This window comes from Hibiscus syriacus, unplaced genomic scaffold (genome assembly GCF_006381635.1).
Source record: "Hibiscus syriacus cultivar Baekdansim isolate YM2019G1 unplaced genomic scaffold, ASM638163v2 tig00112649_pilon, whole genome shotgun sequence".
NCBI classification, from domain to species: Eukaryota; Viridiplantae; Streptophyta; class Magnoliopsida; order Malvales; family Malvaceae; genus Hibiscus; species Hibiscus syriacus.
The window spans coordinates 544657-571939 of record NW_024063376.1 but is presented as its reverse complement, the minus strand read 5'-3'; the positions used below and the strand labels follow the sequence as shown (position 1 = coordinate 571939).

The 27283-nt window shown below is 32.0% G+C and overlaps 1 protein-coding gene across 5 annotated transcripts in view; it reads right to left on the bottom strand.

The window, feature by feature from the left end:
- The window catches only part of LOC120182436 (protein BRASSINAZOLE-RESISTANT 1-like), a 28698-nt gene extending 3094 nt beyond the window's left edge, over nt 1-25604 (bottom strand). The window contains exons 1-3 of one of the 5 annotated variants that reach the window (XM_039187416.1): nt 25319-25603; nt 24287-24988; nt 16560-16565 (exon numbers count right to left, since the gene is read on the bottom strand). In XM_039187416.1, coding sequence (XP_039043347.1) covers nt 24290-24988; nt 25319-25558 — 939 coding nt within the window. In that variant the 5' untranslated portion in view covers nt 25559-25603 and the 3' untranslated portion in view covers nt 16560-16565; nt 24287-24289. Of the gene's footprint in view, nt 1-8506; nt 8537-16559; nt 16566-23982; nt 24989-25318 lie in introns of those variants that run through there. The other 4 variants (XM_039187413.1, XM_039187415.1, XM_039187414.1 and 1 more) reach the window with 4 other exon arrangements.
- Between the last annotated feature and the right edge of the window lie 1679 nt (nt 25605-27283).

Here is a 27283-nt window from a genome sequence, read left to right as displayed (position 1 = left end):
TCTTTTGAAAGCTACTAGACTTAGAAAATCAAAATGAAAATATTGAAAAAGAGTTAGAGCTTTCAAAAATGAAATATGAAAACTTTGAAAAGAAATTTTTGAATTAAACAAACTTCTTCTAGAAACTAAAATGGATTTTGAAAATCAAAATGAAATATTGAAGAAGGATTTAGAGCTTTCAAAAATTTCAATTTGAAAGTATGAAAAAAGAAAATTTCAATTTGAAAGTTAAGCTTGACTGCTTAACAAAAAAAAGAGATCATTTTAAATAATTCATCTAGTTCAATAATGACAATATGCTCACATTGTCATTATCATGGTCATAAGGAACATACATGTCCTTTAAAGAAATGAAAAACGATTTAAAATTAGACAAGTATGAGTTCCAAAAGGAACAAGGGGCATTGAAACTAACGTTCAAGGATCCAAAGAAATTTGCATACCATAATCTACTTAAATGTCTCTTGTAGGTGTGTGAGAGCAATGGTGATGAAAGTGAAGATATTCAAGATGCTCTAGCCACACATGAAAAAGGAATGGGTAACCTCTAAACTTAATATTATTATTTTATTTGGTTGCTCATTTAGTTTATGCATACATGAGTATTTAATCTTAAATAATTATGTTTTATCTCATGTATGTTGAAAAATGCTTTATGATGAATAATCTAAAATTTTCAGAAATTTTTCATAACTTTAGTTCATCATAATAATTTTTGGTCAAAATTGTTTTTAAATGTAAATGATATCTCTTTAACAATTGATATCAATTTTTCAAATACTTTGGTTTTGATAAATTATTTACCTTAAATTTTTTTAATGTTTATGCATAGAACTCAATTTTTTTTAATGCATAACATTTCCAAAACTTTATGCATATGCTCTTAATCTCGATAATCGACATTGCATAATGTTTTATATGTGAATGGATTAAAGCATAATCTATTGAGTATTAGTCAATTATGCGATAAAGGATACAATGTCATGTTTGAAACTAATGGTTGTAAAGTAATCGACATTGCATCTAATCGGATTATGCTTGTTGGTCATAGAATAGGAAACATTTACATGGTGCATTTCGATTCAATAAATATAACTAATTTATGCCTAGTTGCTAAGGGTGAACATGATAGTTGGTTATGACATAGGAGACTAGGACATATTAGCATGAGTGTTTTACAAAGACTAAATCAAGGAGATTTAGTAAGAGGGTTGCCAAAGCTAAAATTTGATAATGATAAAATCTCTGATGCATGTGCTAAAAGAAAACATAGAAGAGCTTCCTTTAAGTTCATTAATGATGTATCAACTAGTAGAGTATTACAATTGATCTATATAGATCTTTTTGGGCCAATTAGGACTGTTAGCTTGGGTGGGAAACAATATTGCTTTGTATTGGTAGATGACTATTCTAGATATACTTGGGTTCTATTCTTAAGTATTGAAGATGAAGCATTAGAAAAATTCATCACGTTTTCAAAAGTAATCCAAAATGTAAAAGGTTACTCCATAACTAGTGTTAGGAGTGATCATGGTACTGAATTTGAGAATCTTGTATTTACTGATTTTGTAATTCTAATGGTATTAACCATAATTTTTCAGCACCTAGAACCCCTCAACAAAATTGAGTCGTTGAGATGAAAAATCAAACTTTAGAAGAAATGGTTAGAACCATGCTTTGTTAAAACAATTTTCTAAAATTCTAAAGCCACAAATACCGCTTGTTATTTGCCATATTTTTTCAGCACCCAGAACCCCTCAACAAAATGGAGTTGTTGAGAGAAAAAATCGAACTTTAGAAGAAATGGTTTGAACCATGCTTTGTGAAGCCACAAATACCGCTTGTTATGTTATAAATCGAGTAATGATTAGGCCAATTTTAAAGAAAACTCCATATGAACTTTTCAAAAATAAAAAGCCTAACATTAGTTATTTTCATCCTTTTGTATGTAAATATTTTGTTTTAAACAACGGTAAAGAAAATCTTGGCAAATTTGATGCCAAAAGTGATAAAGGAATTTTTTTAGGTTATTCCTTAAATTCTAAAGCTTATCGGGTATTTAATAAAAGAACTTTAGTTGTAGAAGAGTCTATACATGTTGTTTTCGATGATAATCCCCTTCCGATGAAGGATTATTGTGTTGATAATGACGTAGGTGTTGTAAAAGCAAAAGACGTTGGACATGACGTTGGAGAACCATCATCAAATGAATAAACGAAAGATGAGGAAACTCACGATGTTCTCGAGAATCCAACCATTGAAGAAAGGGAAGTCTCTTACCCAAGAGAATACAACTATGTCAAGGATGGTGAGATAATAGGTGATCCATCCAAAGGGGTAACAACTCGATCTTCTCTTAGAAATATATATAATTATGTTGCATTTATCTCATGCATAGAGCCTAAGAATATTAAAGAAACATTAAATGATAAACATTGGATTATGGCTATGCAAGAAGAGTTAAATCAATTTGAGAGAAGTAAAGTATGGACACTAGTCGAAAGGCCTAGTAATAAATCTATTGTAGGTACTAGATGGGTATTTAGGAATAAGCTTGATAAAAGTGTAATATAGTGAGAAACAATGATATACTTGTTGCTCAATGCTGTACTCAAGAAGAGGGCATAGACTATAATAAAAAAATACGCTCTCGTAGCTAGGATGGAAGCAATTAGAATGTTATTAGCATTTGCATGTTTTAATGAATTCAAATTATATCAAATGGATGTTAAAAGTGCATTTTTAAATGGTTTTATAAAAGAAGAAGTGTATGTGGAACAACCTCCAGGTTTTGAAGATTCAAAATTTCCAAATCATATTTTTAAATTGAAAAAAGAACTTTATGGTTTAAAACAAGCTCCTAGAGCTTGGTATGAAAGATTGTCAAAATTTTTAATCGAAAATGGTTTTTCAAAAGGGAATATTGACACTACATTGTTTTTAAAGAGAAAAGGTAAAGATTTATTAGTAGTTCAAATTTATGTTTATGATATAATATTTGGTTCTACTAATGATGCTCTTTGCCACGAATTTTCTAAGCTAATGTAGAGTGAATTCGAGATGAGCATGATGTGGGAGCTCTCATATTTCTTAGGACTCCAAATCAAGCAAAGAAAAGATGTCATCTTCATCAATCAAGAGAAATATGTCAAGGATATGCTCAAGAAATTTGGATTGGAAAATAGGAAACCTCATGCCACTCCAATGAGCTCATCAACAAAGCTTGACAAAGATGAAGGAGGTAAATGTGTGGATGTTAAATTATATAGGTCAATGATTGGTTCTTTACTTTATCTAATTACAAGTAGACCGGATATTATGTTTAGTGTTTGCTTATGTGCTAGATTTCAATCATGCCCTAAGAAATCATATCTACTAGCCGTTACGAGAATCTTTAGATACCTTAAGGACACTCCTAGTTTAGGACTTTGGTATCCTAGAGACTCTAGATTTAGGTTGCATGCCTTCTCTGATGCGGATTATGGAGGATGCAAAATAGATAGGAAAAGCACCTCCGATACTTGCCAATTCCTAACAAATATGATGATTTCATGGTTTTCAAAGAAATAAAATTGTGTTGTATTATCTACCACTGAAGCGGAATACATTTCAGCCAGTAGATGTTGTGAACAAGTTTTATGGATGAAACAACAACTTTTAGATTATGGAATTGAAGTTAGTACCATACCTATCAAGTGTGACAATACTAGTGTTATTCGTCTCACTAAAAATCCCATCCAACACTCTAGAACTAAGCACATTGAAATTAGACATCATTTCATTAGAGATCATGTCACTAAAGGAGATATAGTTCTAGAATATGTTGATACTTTGCATCAGTTAGCGGATATTTTTACAAAATCGTTAGATAAAGAAAGATTTTGGACACTTAGGAGAGAATTAGGTTTAACTAACCTACCTTGACTTAGTGTTTAAAACGATTTTTAGCACTTTTAATTAGTTTTGAAAAATGCTTTTAAAAAATAATAATAATAATATTTTTTATTTCATTATTTACTATTAGTTAGGGGGAGTTTATGATCTTTAGAGAAAATTAATTATATGTTCAAATAAAATTTAAGGATAGTCTTATTTGACTGAACATTGTTAATTTTAGATCTTTGAGTTTCCAATACCACTAGAGCTAATTAATTTAGCATTTTAAGTGTTTAAAACGGATTTTAACATTTCTGTGCACTATGCATCGATACACATGAAAGTGTACAGATGCATCCCTTGAATATACATCGATACACTATGAAGGTGCATCGATGCATTCCCTGAATGTGTATCGATACACTCGTCGGGTTTTGGCTTAAACTCTCTAATTTCTTCATTCTTTCAAAACCTCCAAACTCAAACACTCCACGTTGTACACCTCCTCTCAACCCCAAATATCCATTCTTGCTCATTTTCAACAATTTCAAGTCGGAATCTACTCGATTTGCAACTCCTAAACTAGCTACAATCATCAAACTCATGCAAAATTCATCAAATTCTCACTAAATCTGAATTTTTAAGGTAATATTTCAAAATTTTCTGTTTTATTGATTTTTGAACTTAGGATTAGTTTTGATTAGTCCTAGGTTGAACTAAATATCGAGCATTGAGTATATGATGTTTAGAAACTAGATTTTACAACTAATTTCATCAAAAACACAAGATTTTTTTTCAAAATTTTCGAAATAAAAAAAGTTTTGATTTAACTGTTGTTTTTTATTTAATTATGTTGTTTTCATGAAAACTATATGTATCATATTTTTTCAAACATTGCTTTCAAAATAATTTTCAAACATTGCCCATTAGGATTCGATTTAGAGAACCTTGAAATATTGAGGGCTCGTTTGAGTTTTGGGATTGATATTGTTGCAGACATATGTTTTCTTAAATTGCAGGTATCTATCCTATTTCGATTTCTTGAACCATGTCTAATCCAAAATGCCCTAGGACATCCTCTAGTCGTTCGAGTCAAAACCGACCTCCTATTCCTCCACCAAATCCAAATCCAAACCCGAACGACCCGAATATGACTATTCTAAACTCTTGTTTCAATGAGCCTTATCGTAGACAAGATCTATACCATAGGTATCATAATTATTTTGAGTCATACAAAATCTGGGAAAAGCATATTCCCTCTATACAAGCAATGATTGATATAAATTTTTAATATCTTCCTACCCTTACATCCTGGAAATTTGATATACTTTTTCACCTTAAACCGATTTTCTATCATCAATTAGTCCATATTTTCTATTCTAATATGGTGTGTGTCCAAAACGAGCGTCGAACTGCAACCATAGGAATTCGATCCTATCTTCTTGGTCAATTCGTTTATATTGACTCTGAAACTATCGCAAACACCTTTGGACTAGACAATGACGATTTAGATAACGAGAAAGAGATAGTGGCTACACCCTATAAAGCTAAGGATAGTGTAAGTACCTTAAGAACTCATCACGAGAGATTCCTTCACTTGATTATCTCTTGGTAGTTTAGATCATCCGGATGTAGGTACTCCTCTCTTAGAGTTATAGATTTATGGCGGATACATTGTATCCAACATAACAAGAAAATAAATTTGACATAGATCATTTTTAGTGAATTAATAGATACCGTAAACACTGTCCCATCCAAAAATGTCGAAACTTTAGTTTACGGTTGTCTCCTTAGTAATTTATTTATCAAACTCAAACTTAGGGTCACACTTGATATTCTTATCCCTCTCCAGAACCAAATAAATTTCACATCTTTAAAGAAATCGGGATGGAAGGAGGACAAGGGTCAATGGGTTCGATCCATCGAGAAAACACCTGAAGCTAGGTATTCACAAGCTCCTCCGGCATCAGCAGCTGATGATGATCTAGAACTTCAAGAACTATTTCAAAATATCGACAATCACGTACCCAAAGACGAGCCTACACAGCAAGAAAGTCAGATGCCTCCATACTTTCGATCGTTTATGGAGAATCTTGACATGAGGTTTACTTCCATCGAGTCACACCTAACTGCTAACAATGAAGTGATGAATCATCGTTTCGATGCTATGGACGAGAGGATTGACATACTTACACGTGATATGGCCAATATATGGGCACATTTATCACCTTTTGCTCCACAGATGGACGATTAGACCGTTTTCTTGCCTTGTTTTCTTGGATTGAACTTAGGATTGTTAAAACATTTTGAATGTTTTTGGATTTATGTTTTGGATGTTTGAACTTGAATGCTTATATTTATATATTTGGTTTGATTTTTAAAATTTGAGCTTAATGCTGATTAGTTTTTGCATCATTTACATATTAGTTGAAATATGACCAATTTACCATCTCACATTTGTTTATGACTATTGATTTATGAAACTAATGGCTAATCTTTCTCTTGATTGTGATCTTAGCAGCTTAAGTTATAACTATAAATATCAATTGGCTAATTTTTCAAAAACCTTGTTTAAAAAAAATGATTTTAGAGACTTTTTGATTTAACAAAAAAGGGAAGAATATAGTAAGGGGAGTAATTTTCAAAATTGATTCCAAAGATGATTTTCAAAGAAAATCTTAAAATTATTTAAATGTTTTGTTATATCAAAAAGGGGGGAGATTGTTGAAAATATTTTGATGTTTTGATATAACAAATTAAGTGTTATTGAATTTTAAGATTTTATAATCATGTGTAAAGTTTATTCGATTAAATCATTCGAATATCAAAAATATTACTCCAAGTTTTTCAAAGGTCAATTTCAATCCTTACTAAAGTGTAAAATTGTGTTTTAAACTTAAAATATTTTTGAAACAATTTTTACAGAGTATTTCGAACCAAAACTGAGCCAAAAATCAATTTTATAAAGGGATGTACCGATGCACTATTTGATGTATCGATGCACACCCTAATTCGAATGCATTTTTGTATCGATGCACAGTCGTCCATCGATGCACTCCTGATGTTATTGAAACATAGAATGCATTTTATGTACCGATGCACAGACCATGCATCGATGCACTTCGGGCTCTTTTGAAACATCGAATGTAATTAGTGAACCGATGCACCCCAAGTGTACCGATGCACTAGGTCTTATAACAGTCGAAATATTTGAATTTTACACACAGTGTACCGATTCACCTTGAGAGTGTACCGATGCACCTTGAGAGTGTATCGATGCATCTTGAGAGTGTACCGATGCACCTACGCTACCAACCAGATTTTTAAATGATAATTACTCAATAACAGCTCTATTGACTTCACCAATGATCCCCAATGTTTAGAAGTTATTCAAGGTGTATTTAAACAAGCTTAGGAGCCATTGATCAACAACAATTAAGAAGAGAAGCTAGAGAATCAAAGAGAAAGCCTTGAACTTATCGTTTGAGCATTTTCAAGCCTATTTTCCATTCAATATTCATTTTTTGCTTTCAAGAACACCCTTTGTACTCAATTGTATTATTTTTTTTAGTGTTTTTTCTTTGTTCTAAAATTGTGCAAACATCTTACCTTGTGAGGTTTTTCTGTAAGTTTACAAAATTTGTATTGTTCTCTTTGGGAGATAGTGTTCTCAAGAATTTGGGGTATAATTCTTGATGGAGTTGTAAGGTTACTTGTCTTTAAAAGAAAGACAAATTGGTGATTTGTGGAAAATCCTTAGTGTGGATGGCTAAGGTAGTGGACGTAAACTTTGGTTGAGAAAGTCGAACCACTGTAAATCACTGTGCAATTATTTTCTATTTTCTGCAAAAGCTCCCACCAAAATTTTTATTGCCAATTCACCCCCTCTTGGTTATTTCGTCAATCGATTAACTCAACAAAATACCTCCCAAATGAAGCCTACATGCATAATTTCTGAGGAATGGTTGCCAAATCCTTAATTACGTAGGAAGTTACGGGGTCGACCTGAATCTAGTCGAATTCATACCGATATGGATGATCCTCAAAAAGATTCAGGTCAACTCAAACTTTGTGGCCACTGCAGAGGTGAAGGTCATAACAGAAAATATTATCCACATCTTCCAAAATATCGAGTTGGATGCTAAAATAGGCGTTACAAAATATTATATACTTTAAAACCCCTAGTTCCAAACTATTAGTAAAATTTGTTCTTTCTTTTTCAAGGATCAAGAGTAACCTTCGGAAAACCTCTAGTTATTCAATGAGTATCGACACTACCTTTCTAATTTTTAAATAAAACTAGCTGTTTAAGACCGTTTTTAATTGAGTATCGGTACCATATAAATAGTATCAGTACTATTTTTTTAATTGAAAATGGAGAAGACAAATTTGTAATTTAAAATTTAAAATTATTTAAATTTAAAACTTCATTAAAAAAATTTTAATTGAGAATTTACTCAAAATTATTCATTTTGATAACTATAACTTCCCATTTTAATGATAAATAAAATTTTGAATTTTAATGAGACAATAGTTAATTAATAAAAACAACGTCATACATAAAATAAAACCATATAAATCAATATTTGAACATATGTCATTTTTATTTTTTTAGATCTCTCTATAATTTGATCTTCCTTCTTCTTCTTCTTCTTCTTCTCAATTTATATACTTCTTCTTTTAATTTTTTCTTCCCTCTCAACTAGTCGTTTGCTATGCCGCTTCGGTAAATCTTCATACTTCTTCTTCTTCTCCTCTTTCATTTTCATTTTATTCTTCTTATGCTCCTCAACTATGTACTTTATTGCCTCCTTTTCCCACTCTTCATTTGAAGAATAGCTTGAATTCAATTCGTCGATCTCCGAGTCGGTGTTGTGAAATCCATAAACACCGTTAGCCAAATCAATCCCAAATTTTTCCCACGACCACATATTTATTATTCTCAATTTTTTGTCACTTCTCATACATCATAATCTTTACACCAAACCCCTATTTATAGTAAATGTTCCAAAATAGTCGTAAGAACTGGTCACACTGACGTGACGAGTTCCAGTTAATTATAATAAAAAATTACTGTTCCACAACGGTCACCCCAACGGTCCAATTTTTGAATTTATACCCATTGGAACTCGTCACACCAACATGACGAGTTCCATGTAGTTTTTTTTTCTTTTTCAAATTTGTTAAAAATTTCTAAAAGTTTGATATTATTTTTAACTTCGAAATTTTAAAAATTTACATATATTTTTTAAAATTTTATAAACTACTCTAAATATCAATGAAATTTATAAAAAAATTATAAAATTTTTATAATTTTTTATAATTTTTTAAAAAATAAAATTTATTTAATTAAAATTTAAAAAAACAACAACAAATTTATTACTTAGCAATGATTTTTTTATATAATTAAATATTGAGTACAAAAACTTAAATAAACAAATTTATTACTTATATTTGTGCAATTCTTGCCGATGTCGAGGCGTGGTAGAATGGTAATGACGTGGTGCTCATCGATTTCATCGTGGTCGTCCACCTTCTTCATTTTCGTCTTCTTCCGATTCCGATGTACAGAACATTACTCCACCACTTTGATATACATTTTCGGGTGAAAACGATGGATTATTAAAGGTATTTGACGCCATCATTGACGTCATCGCCGCTCTTGATCATTGATGTATTCCGGTTCTGAGGAAAATTGTTGTGAAGGTGGCACTTGATCCCACCCACTTCCTTCCCACGCCGCTCGACTCTTCATCAATGGTTGATATGCACCATATCAACCATAAATTTCTTACGATGGACAATAATTGGCAGAAGCATAAGATGAAGATGATGATTTTTTTTTCAAATTTTGCCTTCAATATTTCCCACTCTGACCGCTCCTTCGGCGTTGTCAAATATGGTTTCCCATTTGCTTCATAATTTTGGAGGTAGGGAGAAACATTAAAATCAAAATCTTTGGGTTGTACCTCGGAACAATTAGGCAATTGTAAATGTCTATTTTGCCATTGATGTATGAATGTAGCATGATTCCTCTGCCAATCTTTGCTATGCTTCCCACGCACATATATTTTATGCAAATCGTCAATGTTAAATATTGACATTTCTATCGGTTAATGAAACCCAAATTGTCGCAAAACTCTATCGACATCATGGATCTCAACAATTGTGAAATGGAGCAATGGTGTTACGGCACACCATGTCTCCGCTCCTTCAAAAAACATTGGCGATCGACACTGTTGGATATCCGACTCATAATAAGGCATCCAATTAAAATGTCAAAAGTATTATGTTAGTATAATTAAACAATTAATATTACAATTTCAAAGTTAATGCAAAAAATATTAAAATTTACTGCATGTCTACCGACGATATCGATCCTCATCCGAGTATCTACATTGGTTGCACCCAACAACTTTGTATCGATTATTCGGCGTCACCATCTAAAAAAAATTACGTTATTTATTGTCATTTTCAAAATATTTAAATAAAATATTATAAAATATCAGAACTTTAAATATATGAATTTACCTTGCGGCGAGAGGAAACTCCATAGGAGCGGATGTAATAGGCGTCATAAACGGGAGATGATACCAAGCCCATGATTGGAGCAAAACTAAACAACCCGCTACATCCGTTTTTTTCCTCTAACGACTATGGTCGCCTTACATAGTTCACGATACAAACAAGCCAAAATTGCAGAACCCCAACTATATTGGCGGCATACAACGAAATCCTCCATTATTGGAAGATATTGGGTGTGCACCAAATTGCCCGATTTATCTGGTAGCAATATCCCTCCAATCAACGTCATAAGATATGCTCGAGCTACATATATCACCTCTTGCTCCGTTGATTCTTCATCTACTCTAAATTCTCTTTCCAACCACGTCATCCATATCTACAACCCATCAATGAATTCGGCTGGAGCCTCCTTTCCCAATAAATTTGAAATAACAACATTTAGCTTATAAGTTTTGTGAAGCACCAATGGCATACCATTAATCGGAACGCCAAATTGATACGCGACATCTTCCAAAGTTATCGTCACTTCACCACAAGGAAAATGAAACGTATGTGTTTCGGGACTCCAACGCTCAATCAACGCCGATATCAATGTCGGCATCACCTTAAATCCGCGAAGAAACGTCACTCCATATAATTCGGATTGTGAAAGATATATCACCATCCGTTCATGTGGCTCGCCATTCGTCATTCCTCGATGACGAATGGCTCGTTCTTCTCGCTACAATTTGAATATCAATTATTTAATACAATTACATAAATAATTATTATTAATAATATCATTTCGTTAAAACTAAAATGAAATAAAACAAATTAAATGTATCGTTGTCAACTCGATTGACGAAATATGAACATCGTCAAGACGTAACATTTCTTCTCTTGAGGCCATTTCAACACAAAATCTTCAACACAAAAGTTTTTGCTCTCAATAAAATGTTTGATTACAAGTGAAAAATTAATCCAACTCAAACCTCTATTTATATTACTCTACCCAACAGCTAGTTTTTTCAAATTGAAAATAGTTGTTGGAACTCGTCACATCGGCGTGACAAGTTCCATGGGCATTAAAATATTATTATTATTATTTACATTTCTTTTAAAAAATTCTAAAAAAATATTTTTTTTATTGAGACTCATCACGCTGGGGTGACGAGTCTATGAGGATATATTAAAATTATTTGGGTTGCGAGACCCACCTAACACGGCCCATTAAAAGATTATATCCCATGGAACTCGTCACCCAGCGTGACGAGTTCCCTAAGCACTGTTGAATTTGTCGTATATTCCAAATTAAAAGTCTGAGTGACCTATTGGGCCAAATAATCCACCCGCCTGGATTATTTGGCCAATTCTGCCATCGTCTACACCTAGCATTTAATTGCAAGAAAGAGAACTTAATAACACAACATGGACATGAATCAGTACACAATCTAAGACGTGAAATAGCATAAGAGGGCGTTGTAAATCAGAAAATCCGAGAAACTTCCTTACTTAAACGGATCAAAACTGATAATTTAGATATTAAATACGTAATTTACCCAAGTTATATTTATTAATAACATATAATAATGTAAGTTAAGTATTCAAAGTATATCAAATTATTCATGTATAAAAGAGTGCAATATATTTTTTTTAAAAACTAATATATATATAATTATTAAATTTAAGATAAAACTAAAATTTAAAAATATTATGAACATGTCAAAAACGAGCTTGAGTAAGCTATTTACAAATATGAACTAATTTAGACAAAATATGAGGTTCTTATTTTTTGTTACATTGAGTTTGGACAAACATAAAACGTATTATTTACAGATTTATAAACACAGGGGTGACTTGTTGAAAGAAGTTGGACATGGAAGCAGATCAGAATATATACTGAAACTTAACCTTTATATACAAACTGAAGTTAATCAGAAATTACTTTCCCATTGTTTTATTTACAGATTTATCTTTTGACAATTTTCCTCTATAAATACTAAAGGGTAAACTATGGTAATAGTCCCTTTTCTAGGGTATGTCCGACTTTGGTCACCAATTTAATAATTAAGGGCAAATGGTCCCTAATATTGTCGGTCTGTCTGGTTTAAGTCCCTCCGTTGTTAACCCTCAACGAATATATGACATAGCCGAGGGACTAAAATCAAATGGGAGTTAATGGATGAGGGACTAAAAGCGAACGGATCGATAACGTTAGACTATGTACTCTTAATTTTTAAATTGATGACCAAAGTCGGTCAAACTAAAAACAAAGTAAACTTTTTGCATTGTTTACCCTAAAATTTAATAGTATACCTAATTTATTTTAGGTAAATTCCACGAATGATCCCTTATATTTTAGTTTCGTCCAATTTTGATCACCGATTCAAAAAAAAAGAGTGGTTGTGATCTCTTACATTATCGGTTCGTTTGATTTTATTTCTTCTGTCTTTAACTCCAATTAACCTTAACAGACGTCTAAGTTGACAATTAAAAAAATAAATAAATAATCCATGTATTTCTTCGCTTCTTCACTTTCATTAAGATTGTTGCGACATTCTGTATATTCCAACGTCTTGCCCTTGTTTGTTTTTTCATTGTTGGATAATATGTTACCTTTTCAATAAGTGTTTCCCCAAAACCCGTCTTTGGATTTAGAAGGAAACTCAAGCTGCAATCATAAACTTGTAACAAGAACAGCTACAAACTTGTTGCTTATGACTGAAAAATGAAAATAGATACCAGGATTTTTGCTGACTGGTTTAATTCAGCTACAAACTCATCATGTATCAAATAATAATTTCAGGAGAAGCCGTACTTGTATCGGTACCCCTGGCTAACGGAAAGGAAAAATTATGAGTGTGAGGATGTGGAAGAAGGAAGGATTAACATGCAATCTGCACTTTCTATTGAGGATTCAAAGCAGTCGCAGTCTAAGATGTTTGATGATGTACTGCTTTGCAAAGGTGAAAATGAGGAGTCTCCAGAGTGTTCACTTAATCGGAACTCGCAGCCGGATGGGTCAATTGAAGGGTCTAATGGAGGCGAATGACGCTTTGGAAGAAGAAAACCCACAACAAAAGTGGAGTCATGGTTTTTCATTTAAAAAAGAAGAAACATATGGACTTTTCTCTAAAAGAAGAAGAAATATATGGATTTTTTTTTCTAATTGCAAATATCAGATTCCCGTTAAAGGATTAATGGGAATCAATGGTCGAGGAATTAAAATTTAATGAATTGATAATGTAAAGTATCAAAATTATTTTTTTAAACCGGTGATCAAAATTGAATGTACTAAAAACATAAGAGACAATTTATAATTTTTTTTCTGTCCTCGCATGAACGAAGATAAAAATTTAGGGGTAAAATTAAAATTTGTGTTAAAAAATACTTAAATTGAATCATTAATTTTATGAGCGCTCAAAAATTAAAGATTTCCATTTTCGTATGTATGCTTAAAGGACTTAAATTGAATTCTAAATTTTGGAAGGGACTATACATTATTTTCTCAAAATTTAGGGACGACTTTTATATTCGGTGTAGATTTATTTCCTTTGGCCTTGTTTGTAGTCGTTTGGAGATGAAATTATTTGATTTTTACGTTTATCCTCTCAAAACTATTGATATTAGGGTAAAGGTATAATACTCTTTCAAAATATAGTTATTAGACATTCATAAAAATAAGTTTATTTTTTATATTTTTAAATTAAATATAAAATTTTTACAATTATTTTTATTAAAAATTTAAACTTTTTAAGATTCAATTTAATAATTATATATATATAATTATAAAAATAATTAAATTAGTAATAATTGTTTATGATTCAATTTAATAAAATTAATTATAAAAATATTATATTTAGTTTAAAAATATATAATATTTAAACTTAATTTTAAATAATAAATAGAGAGACTAAATTCATGGAATTAAATGTTTAAGAACTAAATTTCAAATGTACAAAAAATATATATAAAATTTTTAAAACATATTTTAATTCTTTTCATCAATATCTTAAATCGTTACAAATCTAATTATTATTATTTTGGGTGAAGATGTGGCGCTTGTCTGAGCAATTCTTATTAGATTAGTTCATTATCAGATATCTATATGTTTAAATACCTGATGTATAGGTTACAGGGATAGACTGAGAGGGTTGAGGATGCGATCGTACTCCCTAAAAAATTTAAATTCTCTTATATTTTAGGTTTTTCCTTGTATTTTCTATTGATTATTTAATTTCACACCTAAAAATTTTTAACTTTACACCCCTAAATTTTTAATATAACTTTTTAAATTAACATCTCTTACATGAATTCATGTGTCCTCCCCTGATCGGGTAATCAATTTTTCGGATAATTTTAAACACTCACATCCTCAATCCATAAGGAGTTAGAGTCCGCTCAACATTGTTAAATAATAATATTATTATTAAGGGCGAATAAATAATAGGTTAAATCAAGTAAATCATTAAATTAATATTTAATTAATTTAATAATAGGACAAACAAAGTTATATCGATGATTAAGATATTATTGTTATCCTTTGAAATTTTGAGTTTAAGCACTGCATTTGCATGGGTATTGTAACACCATCAGACTGATGTGGGTGTCACGATATGATCGGAGGTGTCACATTAGGGCCACCGGAGCGACCCACAATAAAAATCCAGGAATTTTTTTTTTTTGTTAAAACGTGTATAATCATAAAACAATTTATAAATAAAATACAAGTTTCAGACTGAGTATATATATTAAAAAAATCAAATGTGACCTACATGCCCCCTAATTACACATTATAGCGTACTCTACAAGCAAAAATGAAGGAACTCTCAAAACTGAAGTTGTTAGTTGGACTAGATCGATTCTTTTAACCTGAAATAGTGAGTAAAAAGTGAACTTTGGGGAGCTCAGTAATACATAACTACCAGATGAATGCTGAAGGACATGCATATAAATAACAAGTATAAAAAAATTCTTATTGATTCAAGCATCTACAGGTTTTCGTGATGAGCTGAGGTTCCACTAATATTTCTTCAAGTAAAAGACAGGAAGCTTACATTTCAGAGGAAAAGTTTAGTGGACCAGGTTCAGGAGATCGGAATAGGATGTCTAGTGTGTTCCCACAAATCCAGAATAAATAAAATCATAGATTAAAAATAGTAGTATCTTATTTTAGTAAAACAAATTTTTAAAATCACTATAATCTTCACCCGAACACTCCATATGTAGTTCCTAAACACTACATCCATAAGGGCTTACCCTAAGCACATAGAAAAGGAGCCACCCTAAGGGAGTACCTTGGGGCTTATGGGCCTACCCAAGGGTTACCTTAGATTCGTAAGGAATTACCAACTTGATCAGAATTGAACCTCAGTACTCCAAACTCTTACCCATACAGTATCCAGTAGAAATCAAATTGAGCAGTAAGCTATAATATCAAAATCATGATCTAAAAGAATATTGTAAAAATGACAATGTAGTTATTTAAATCAAATACATGCCCTCCACCCAGACCCCATATGCAATTCACAAGAACTACATCCATAAGGACTTACCCTAGGCCCAATGGACCTAAGAACCAACCTAAGGGAATGCCTTGGGGCCTAAGAGCTTACTCAAGGTCAACTTAGGTCTGTAAGGAATTACCAGCTTGATCAAAGTTGAACATCTATACTCCATAATCCTACCCAGACATTATCCTAATAATCGGTTCATATCGTAAACAGAAAATTCTATGATCCATAAATCAGGTATAATTATATTTTCCAGTGGAAACAGGTAACTAAAGAGCAGATATCATGTAGCCATAATTCACAAACAGTAAATAAAAAAATCAGTAATTCAAAATTTCGAATAGTTAAAGACTTAGTAAATCAGTAACTTCGATAAATCATATTCTAGGATAGATAAAACAATCATATAGTACATAGGGAACACACTAGAAAAATCTATTATTTTTTGAAAGCACGTAGTAATTATCAAAAAGGGGAACACTAGCTTCTATAAGTTGATTGGATTTCAGAAATGGGATCCCTACTAAAAAAGGGTTTAATTGCTAACAGATCTAAACAGACATTTAAAGATTGATGCTTCAAGACTATTTAGGATTTCAGGTGTATTAAAAAGGTATTTAGGAACCTTTACATCAGAATAAATTAAGATTTCAGATATAACCAGAGCGATTCCATTATTTAGGCCATCAGGGGTATTTCGGTCATGTAACACTCATAGCCCATATGTCTTCTAATACGAGCCACAGATGCCACATCAACTCAACTGACATTTGTTGAACTTAAACGCTTTAAAATTTTGTTTCATTTAATAATTTCCCTTTTTACTTTAAATTTTTTTTCTTTATCACATAAATTTATAAAATATTGTTTGATCATTGAAAACTAATTTAATTTCAGTTAGTAATTAGGCAGTTCAGTGTTGTTTTACATCTAAAATACAACATTAATACTACTTAATACTGCTTGATTTTAAATCATTTAAAATACAACATTTATAATATTCACTCATAAATATGATTAATACTAAAATTAGACGAAATTAGAGAAAATAACCCTAATTAATATTTCAAAACCCTTTTTAAAATAAATTTGATTAAGCAACCCAATAAATATAATGTACATGCCACTAATAGGTCAAAGTTAAGATGTCTTATTGATATTGTCGGTAGGTTTGATTTTATATAAGATGCTGGCAAGCTCTTCACTTAATGACCTCTACTTATTCGAACCTAGGCATGAAAATCATCACGCGCTAAGTAAAACTTAGTGAGGCAGAAATATAACTAAAGTGAAATAAAACCATAAGTTTCATAAAATATAAGAAACAAATTGTAATTTAAATAAAAACATTAAACTTCCAACCGGGCTAGTCAAGTCTTTTTCCTTCTGAAAACCTGAAAATCATTGTCTCAAAAATCATGTAAGTCATCATTAAATATCATAAATAACTTTCGAACACATTTCCTAACTTTCTTTTCTATTCTATGTTCTTTTCTTTTATATACTGTCATAACTTTCATAGTTATTGTTATAGCCCAATGTATATGTAAGAGAATATAAGGTACGTGAGTTTATGGTGCGCACTGGGCACAACATGGTGCCGAATCATAACTAAAATTGAGATATGATGCACTTCAGTGCAATCATAACCTGAATGAGCACCAACGCTGCTGAACATTAATACACGAAGGTATCAAAGCTGAACTGATAACTGAACATTGATACACGAACGTACCAAAGTTGAACTGATAAGTACTCACTTAGTGGCATGCCAAATGTACCTACGACTCTCAATGCAACATACAACGGGCTTATATTTATCATCATAGAATCATTTATTAATTTGTATCAGATAAATGTAAAATATCTTATAACTGTAAACATTTAGAATTCATCATCATAAATATCATACTTGGGCAGTTCATATCCAAAATCATTCATAAAACTTGATGAAATTTTTTATAGAAATATTTTATACTAAAAATTTATAAATCATACTGGAAAATAAAATGAGGTTGACTTATCACAAGTCATCCTTGATTATTATAATCAAACAAACAAATTGTACTCACTTTAACACTTTATTATTATTATCTTTAAATCAAAATATAAGCCTCACTAAACTTTATATTTAAATCATTTGTCTTCCACTACTTTCAATATACAATTTATCAAAATTCTATATTATGGCAGTTTGTACTACTTTCAAACAAATATTATTTTGTATTAATTAATATAGAAAAATTATTATGTTTACATTAATGAAAACAATACTCGAATACAAATCTAACCATATAAGACCCTCCGACTAGTTCCACTTGTACAATTCATAGTGAATTTTCAAAGTTTACTGACAGAAATTGTTTCGGGCAAAATCTGTTGCCCTATTTTCTGACCTATCACCGATTAAAAATTCATATATTTTTGTGTACACCCTTAGATCAGTCACCGTCTATTTTAAATGAAGCTAGACTGATATACGAATCTAACGGTATAGAGATCATCTTTTAATCAATTCTTCATAATTTATGGTAAATTTCTAAACTCACTTTTCGAATTCAAATTTCTAGACAACTTTCCTCAATTAGCTTTCTTAGCTTAATTTCATAATTCTATAAGCTTAATAAATGAACCTTTAGCCTAAAATCACAATTCACATAACATTAGAAGTCAATTCTTACCATTGTAACTCCGTCACTGGCTCATCGCAAGCCAATGTTTGTATAAGAACACAAACACGAATTAAATGCACTCACCTTTACCTCGCTATCGAATCTTCTCCACGATAGTCTTCACGATCCCATAATTTTTCCTTTCAAGCTACTTGAATCACTAAATTTACCTTGATCTGACGATATTATATAATAACATAAAATATTCAAATTATATGTTAGCATCGAACTAACATAATCTAAACTTAAATATAAAATTCGATAGAAATAAATCCGATACTTGAATCGATAAAAAAACTAAATCGTACTTCCATCGTAACTTTCAAATTTATCAAAATATTTTCCTTAAATTTCATATATATATATATATATATATATATCCATTATCAACCCTTCAACTTTTGCTAATTGCACCATCAACCCACTAATTATGAATTTTTTCTATAATTCACCTTAACTTCCCATTAAATTCATAATAGCCTTTCACTATTATGATCATGTCACATTAATCACATAAAATTTCCAGTACGTTAATAAAATATTCAAATCAACACTTGAATATTTAAAAACTTGGAATTCGATCCCAACTCAACATTTAAACTCAAAAATAAACACATAAATAAAATTTCCATAAATGTATTATTTTACCCAAATGTTTACTTTCACATTTAAAAACTTGAAATCAAGTCCCTATATTTCTTGGACTTTTCAAATTCCACCCCTAACTTTTACCTAACTTGAAATTTGGTTCCAACCAACTTTGCAACTTAATTTTCCAGCATCTTAATACTAAATATTATCATTGAATACTCCAAATTTCACATTTATACAATAATGTCCCAAAATCCTTAAAACTTGTAAACTAGCCTTTTTTTACTTTCAAGGTTCCAAATTGATCCAAATTGATCTCCAAGTCACTTATAACACTTCCAATATCAATTCTAAACCATAGGAAATGTTTCAATGTTTTCCCCTAATTTTCCCTTTGGCTGAATAGTTTTATTCTTTTCAAAATAATCTCTAAACTTGATTCAAGCTCAGTTTCATCATTCACACAACATTTACAACCAATTCAACTCCTTTCCATATCAAATATAAATCAAACACAACATTTTCCTAAACATAACCCTATGGATGAACCATAAATATTTTCTTAAACTTGATTTTTAACAACTTTCATGCTTGATTTCAACTTCACAACACTTCTAACATCAATAATCAACCATAAATCATAAGAATCACACTTCCCTTCATCCACATTACACCAACTTAAACATAAAACATGAAGATTTTTATGCCAAATGAAAGAGAATTTCATGTAGGTTATTTTATCCTTAATAACCTAACTTAAAATCTTAATAAAAATGAACCAAAAATTAAAAAAAAAACAACAACAAACTCACCTTTGGCTATGGAGGTTCGACAACTTGCTGGAAGAAAAAAGTTGATTTCTTGAAAATTCTAAGCAATTATCTCCTAACTTTGACTTTTAAAAGCTAATTCAATTGATTTTTTAATTCATTTTAATCTAAAAGTCTAAATTACCCTTAATGAATCCCTATTTTTACCTCCATTCCACTCCTTTAATTCTATTTTAATATTCTTAAATGGATGTAAAAATCTCATCTCTCAATTTCCCTTCATGACCATCAAATTTTCCAAAAATTTATTTTAGTCACTAAAATTCCACTGTTCGGTCAAATCAGAAAAATTACACTGTTCTGAGTCAAATTTCTTTGATATAAAATATGAAAATAATATTTACAACCATTTTATAACATCCTTCAAATTTTCGTAAAATTCCAGTTCGATCCGATTATCCGATTTCAATACCGAACTTTATCGCTTTATAGCTTTTAACACAAATCCTATACTGAAAATCTGATTCCCACAAAAATCCTTGTTCTAGGCCAAAATTTTCATTTACGAGCTAAAATATATAACTTTTAAAATTATAATTATGGTCTCTAAACTTTTACAAAGTTTATACTTTAGCCCTTAAACTTTCAAAACTTACATTTTAGTTACTAGTCAAAATTTGGGGTATTATAGGAAACTTTGATTTCTAATGGATTCTTAGCAACTTAATCCAATAAGGATGAAACGATGATTTACGATATTCAAGATTCATGTCGATTTATCAGGATATCGGGTCAACTCGAACTGAACAAATCCCAGCACTGTTATAACTGTTAACCACTCAAATCGATGCACTTCAAAAATATTCACACTTTAATACTGACAATACTAGTCGAAATAATCATCTTCAAAACCATCATTGAACGGATCTTGAGGAATTGTACATACTCCGATGGTATTTGCTTTATTTATGTATTACAACAATCTATAACATGACCGATGTACTTGAGTCGTACTCCAAAACCTTTAGGGGCGATATAATACTTAGGTTTTCTCAGTGTTTCCAGAATTATCAAATAAAATTCACTTATTTCTATAACATGAGGGTAGTATAGTCATTTTTGTACTCGAGATTGTTTCAGTCATCTTAGAGTTTGAGGTATTCCAATCATTTTCTTTGATTCAGTAATATATATATATATATATATATTCATATATATATATATATATATATATATATATATATATATATATCATTTCCAGTAATTTAATCATCGGGTGATTATTCCAAAATCAAAAATTTTAAATCTTTTATCGCCTCGGGAATTAAAATCGGTAAACAGAATGTTTCTAAACAAGCCGAGTATTTATCAAGTGAATAAAGAGTTTATCAGATCAATGATGACTTTTTAGGGTTATTTTAGTTATTACCGATCTAGAGGATTAGGAACTGATTTTCAGGTCTTCCAACCGATTTACAAGTCTTCCAAACAAGTCAGGAGTTTAGTCGGTGGATCTATAGTTCAATCAGGTCAAGAATGAATTATAAGGTTAATTTCACTATTCGGGCCAATTTTGTTCTCTTTTTTACTTCATAAGGTATCTTTGTAATTTTCTCTCCAAACATTTTCGACATCAAAACATTTAACGATAATATTCAAAGTTTAAGGATCTAAGATTAATTCATTTTGTGCAATTCAATCGAGTCTTAACTAATTTATCACTTAAATCGTATCCAGTTTGAGTCCATTCATAACCAAACATGCATAATAAGACCAATCATAAACATTGATGCATTTACTCAGTATCAACATGTTCTATAAAGCATGCAAAGATGTAGTAAAGTATTACCTCAATTTTTGAGCCACATTGGTTAACCAAGTAAACTCCATTTGATCGCCCTCGAACTTTAATTCCATGTCCCATAATGTATCGGATAAATAGCAAAACCAATTACATTAGAAATGGAACTTAAACGTGAATATTTGTATTAAATCGGGAGATAAAACGTTGAACAACAGCTTACCGATTTCGAATTTAGAAAAACAAACTTCAGATACAGACTCAAGACATCGAAAAACATAAAATATTACTTTTTGAAAATTTTGACTTTTTTGTCAAAGTTAACACTCAACGGTATAAGTCAAAGCCAACGGGTAGGTCAACGGCCAATGGTCAGGTCAACTGTCAGGTCAAAGTCAATGATATAGGTCAAGGTCAACAGGTCAGACCGGTTCGGGATGACTCGGACCGACTCATGTTGACTTGATTCGCTCCGAGTTGACTTAGACCGGTTCGAGTTGACTCAAACTAGTTCTAGGAAGTTCCAAGATTGGAGAGGAGCCCCACGGGTACAGCCGACGCGTTGTGGAGCGTGTGGCGGTGATGGGGCCATTTTGAACGGTCGATCGATCCCAATTTATCTACAGACTTGAATTAATCCAATATTCATCCAAAATCACAACAATATTTGCCTAAAACTCACCATAATTCATTCGAAACTTACCCCGATGGTGAACGACGAGGACGAAAATGACAGTACATCCCACCGGATAGATTTCGAGTGCACGACGATGGTCGGCCGACCGGTCTACCCAGAAAGAAGACTCAACCTAAGCTCTTATACCAATTACATTAGAAACGAAACTTAAACGTGAAAATTTGTATTAAATCGGGAGATAAAATGCAAAAAAATAGCTTATCGGGTTTGAACTTGGCAAAGTAGACTTCGAATTCGGACTCGGGACGTTGAAAAAGATAAAATGTAACTTTTCAGAAATTTTGACTTTTTAGTCAATGTCAACGGTTAACGATCAAAGTCAAAGTCAACGAGTAGGTCAACAGTCAACGGTTAGGTCAACAGTCAACAGTCGACGATTTAGTTCAAGGTCAACGGGTCAGACCGACTCGGGTTGACTCGGTTCGATCCAAGTTGACTCAGACCGATTCGAGTTCTAGGAAGTTCTAAGATCGGGGAGGAGCCCCACGCGCACTGTCGACACATGGTGGCGCGCGTGACAGCGACAGGGGCTATTTTGAACAGACGATCGATCCTAGATCATCTACACACTTGAATTAATCCAATATTCATCCAAAACCACAACAACATTCGCCTAAAACTCATCGATTTGTTTTTCGAAACTTGCCCTGACGGTGAACGGCTAGGATGAAAACGACGGTGCATCCCACCTGGTAGGTTTTTAGCGCACGACGACGGCGAGTTCGGCTACGACGGCAATGAGGCAAGCTGACGCCTTAAACGGTAGGATTCGAGGGATAAGCAAGGTGTTGGATTGGTTTTCAGCGTAACCTTGGTGATCTCCCCTACGGAGAACGACGATGTAAATTGAAGAGGGGTTGGAGGAGTTTTGGTCGAAGCGAGGTGGAGGTCACGGTGGGGTGACAGTGCGCTCCAAAGGTGGTTGGACGATGATGGATTTGGGAGGCGATGGGGTGTGATTATGGGGGTTAAGGATTTGGGATTTTAGGAAATTAGAGGTTTTTTGGTATTACAATCCGATTTTAACACCTTAAAATGTATTTTAACTATAAAATACCTAAACAGTACCCTAACCTAAATGACTAGGGCATGGTTGACCTTCCCGGAGGATAGGAGTTTGAATCTCATAGTCATCAACTCTATTTCTTTTTATTTTTTCCTTGACAACAAAAAAAGGGAAATTAGGGGTTAAGTCCCTAAACTTCCTACATGTGCTAAAATGATTTGCAAGTCTTGAAATTTTGCAATTTGGTCCCTTTTATCTGAAATTAGGGTTGTGACAAGTATAAACTTCTTTGTTAAAATGATTGAGAGTCAATGAACATATACTACCTTACATTCACCTCAAATTTATTTGGAAAAAAATAATTTAAAAATGAATATTTTTGTTATATATATATATATATATAATATTGGTTAATTATTGGTGACTAAAATTTTGTGCTTAACTATTGGTTTAGGATTAAGTTCTGATTGTAGGAGTGAATGAAACCTCAACACCATACATGGGAAGAAATTGCTTACCAACATCATACAAACCATTAACAATTCAAACCACTAAAAAAAACTTAAATATGTGAGGTTTTTATCCAAAAGCCTACAAGTTAAACAACTCTATCACAACCAGAAATTTCCCTTGGTATCTACCAGTAATGACAATTCAACCAGGGAATTTCAGCTTCAACTAACTGAAAAAAAAAACATATAAAATAACAATTGCAGATGAAAATGTGAGTACTCCTCCCCATCTTTGGTTTGAGATGTCCAGTTCTCATTGAGCATATGAAAGAACAGAGCTGAAAATTCTCCTCAATATCTGACTGTGTGAACCAGGAAAGGCCCAAAACAGCTTTTTCTTCTTTGGTTTAACACCGAGACTTCCCGCTTCCGAGCGTGAGCTCCAGATCATCCATTCCTACTTCGTGAATCCTTTCTCCTTCCCATGGCTTCACCTGTCCACTCTCAAACTGAAACTCGACACCTCTACCTTTATCTACCATGACAATATCATTGGGCAAATTTTGTGGGGGCAAAGACTTTACAAGATTAAATGTTGGAGAAGTTGGCACTTGAGATGTAGAAGTTGCAAACTTTTGAAAGCTTATCCATTGACCAGATTCAACCGTGGACGAATCGGATTCATCACATTCAGGTATAGTAGCTGGGGCATGAAAATGTCGGTGGGTTGGACTAGCCGGGGCAGAAACAGCGTAAAACGGGTAGTTAAAAGAGGCCATGGATTCCTTTGCAATGGCCTCCCAGTTGGGAATTGGCTTAGGATCTCCTGAGGTTGGAGAGGAAAGAGGTGGTGTCACAGGTGCACTGCTTGAGATTCTGAGAGGAGGCAAAGATGACGGAATGGCGTTTCGAAGGAATGGAAGGATACTCGACGGGTTATTAGCATCGAACCTAGTGGGACTAGGGTAGGAAGAGGAGGAAGGACTGACTTGACATGAAGGAATTGGACTAGGAAATGCAGAGGATAATGGACTAGGATTTTGGGAAGAAAATGGGGTAACCTTATTTGAACTTCCAGGTATATCTATTGGAGGCGGCTTACATCCCTAAACAACAAATTCAATTAAAACCCAGAACACATCAACAGAATTACACAAAAAGAAACGCGATAGATGAAAGCTAATCATTAAAAAGCTGTTCATCAATGTATCATTTTTTTGTTCCAGATCAACTAATTAGTCTAATTATAAAAATGCAACTAAACAAAATAAAAAATCAAACAGATCATAAAACCCCAGAGTGCAAAATCAAAATAAAAATCAAGATGGGAAATAGATCAAACTTAACTAGGCAGAAAAGTAAAAGAGAGATGACAGGTTCTTTTACAGAGATCTAACATTGTGTAATGGAAAGAAGAAAAGGGATTAGTTAGAAACCTTGCGATAAGTGGTGCCATCTTCTTCAACGACCCAACCAGCCTCGGCACAAAGAGCTTTGAGCACCTCATTGTTATCACAGTGCTTGGGCAAATTGTAGTTGCCTTGTGATCTAAGGCCAGTATAAATCTTGGCAGCAATTGCTCTCCTCCTCCTCTCTCTCCTCCGGTTGTTCTCTCTCTCCCTCCACGACGGTTTCCTCCTTGGAGCCGGCCTCGACGTCGTCCCATCCGAAGTCATCTCTCTATCACTGAGAAGCCACAAACGGCGATGAAGGTCTGGGAGGAGCGGCGTGAAGGTGCGTTTAGAGGATTATATCAAAAGAAAATGAAAAAGATAAAGAAAGAGGAGGAAGAAGAACACGAGTCACGAGGAATACACTATTGCTTCGCTGGAGAAGAAAGTAATAAAAAAAATAAAATGTTATAAGAAGAAAGAATCTTTCGCACTCTCTGTTTTCAGACCCAAACCATGATTCATGAAAATTGAAAAGAAATTACACTCCAATGCTCTGCTTTTAATTATTATACAATGCATCAGACCAAAGCTCGAATTACAAGAAAATCAAAGGTAAAATCCTTCCATTAGTCCCTCTTTGAATTTAGATTTAGCTCATATCACCTCATTTTAATAAACAACGGAAATGGTCCTTTTTAGTTTTGATCTGTTTTATTTTAGTCACCAGTTTTAAAACAATTATATTTTGATCATTTTTGTTTTCGATTTGTCTTATTTTTATCACTAATTCATTAACTGTTATTAGTTAGTTTGATACATAATACGTTCACAAAAATGTTTAAATTTTAATTTGATCCATAAATGTTTGATAAAATACTAATTTGATCCTAAACTTAAGATAAAATATCAATTTAACCATAATCCAGACAAAGTCTCGTAAATATAACCAGACTAGTAAAATTTCAGTAGATGTATCTTATCAGGCAGTTCTTACGTAGGCTAGAATCATATCTGAGAAATAAGGCTAGTATAGAAAAGTCAATTGTTGAAGCATATACCATGCATGAATGTATCACTTTTTGTTCTAAACATTTATGTAAAACTAAAACTAGATTGAGTCAAGCTGAAAGTGAAGTGATATTTGAACTCTTCAATTCCAAAATCATAAAAATGTATATTTGATAGTGGCATATAATTTGTATAGTTAGAATAATAATTAAAATGCTTATTACTTAATATATTGTCATTATTAAATAATTTCTTTAAAAAATTGAACTTAGCACCGATCTAAACATTTATTTGGGGTCGGGTTCAATTGTTGGCCCGCGACACAAGGGAGTTTTGTGAACCGTGCTTTGAACCGGTGGTGAATGACGACGGAAAACAGGAGACTAGTGGAATTATGGTAATAAATGAGTTTAGCGGTTCGTAGTTGTTTAAATTCGATTTAGTTAAAATTTGATTAATGAGGTTCACTTAATTTAAACTTGACTTTGATTTGAGTTCTAATAAGTTAAGTCGAACAATGTCCAACATGGCTCGATAAGTTCACAAATAATTCATTATTTTTTTATAAAGTTTAGCAATTACCTTAAAATTTATTATTAAAAACGTCTAATTTATGATGACTAATTTACTAATGAATAATAAGAAATATATTAAATTACTAATTAATAATTACTACTATTATATTAATTTATTAATTTTTAATAGAGAACAAAAAATAATTAAATTATTGAATGATAATTATTAGAAAAAGGAGAGAATGAGTTCTGCCTTTTATTAATTGCTCGGCTTATGCTCGCTAAAAAAATTAATAGTATTATTATATTTTACATATAATTAATAATAAAGTAAAATTTTGAGTCGAACTAATGAGCAACGAGTCAAGTTAGACACTAATTTTTTTAATGAATGTAAATCGAGAAAAATTTTATCGAGCTTAACAAGCAACAAATTGAGTCGAACAGTAATATTTTTTAGTGAATATGATTGAATACTACTAAA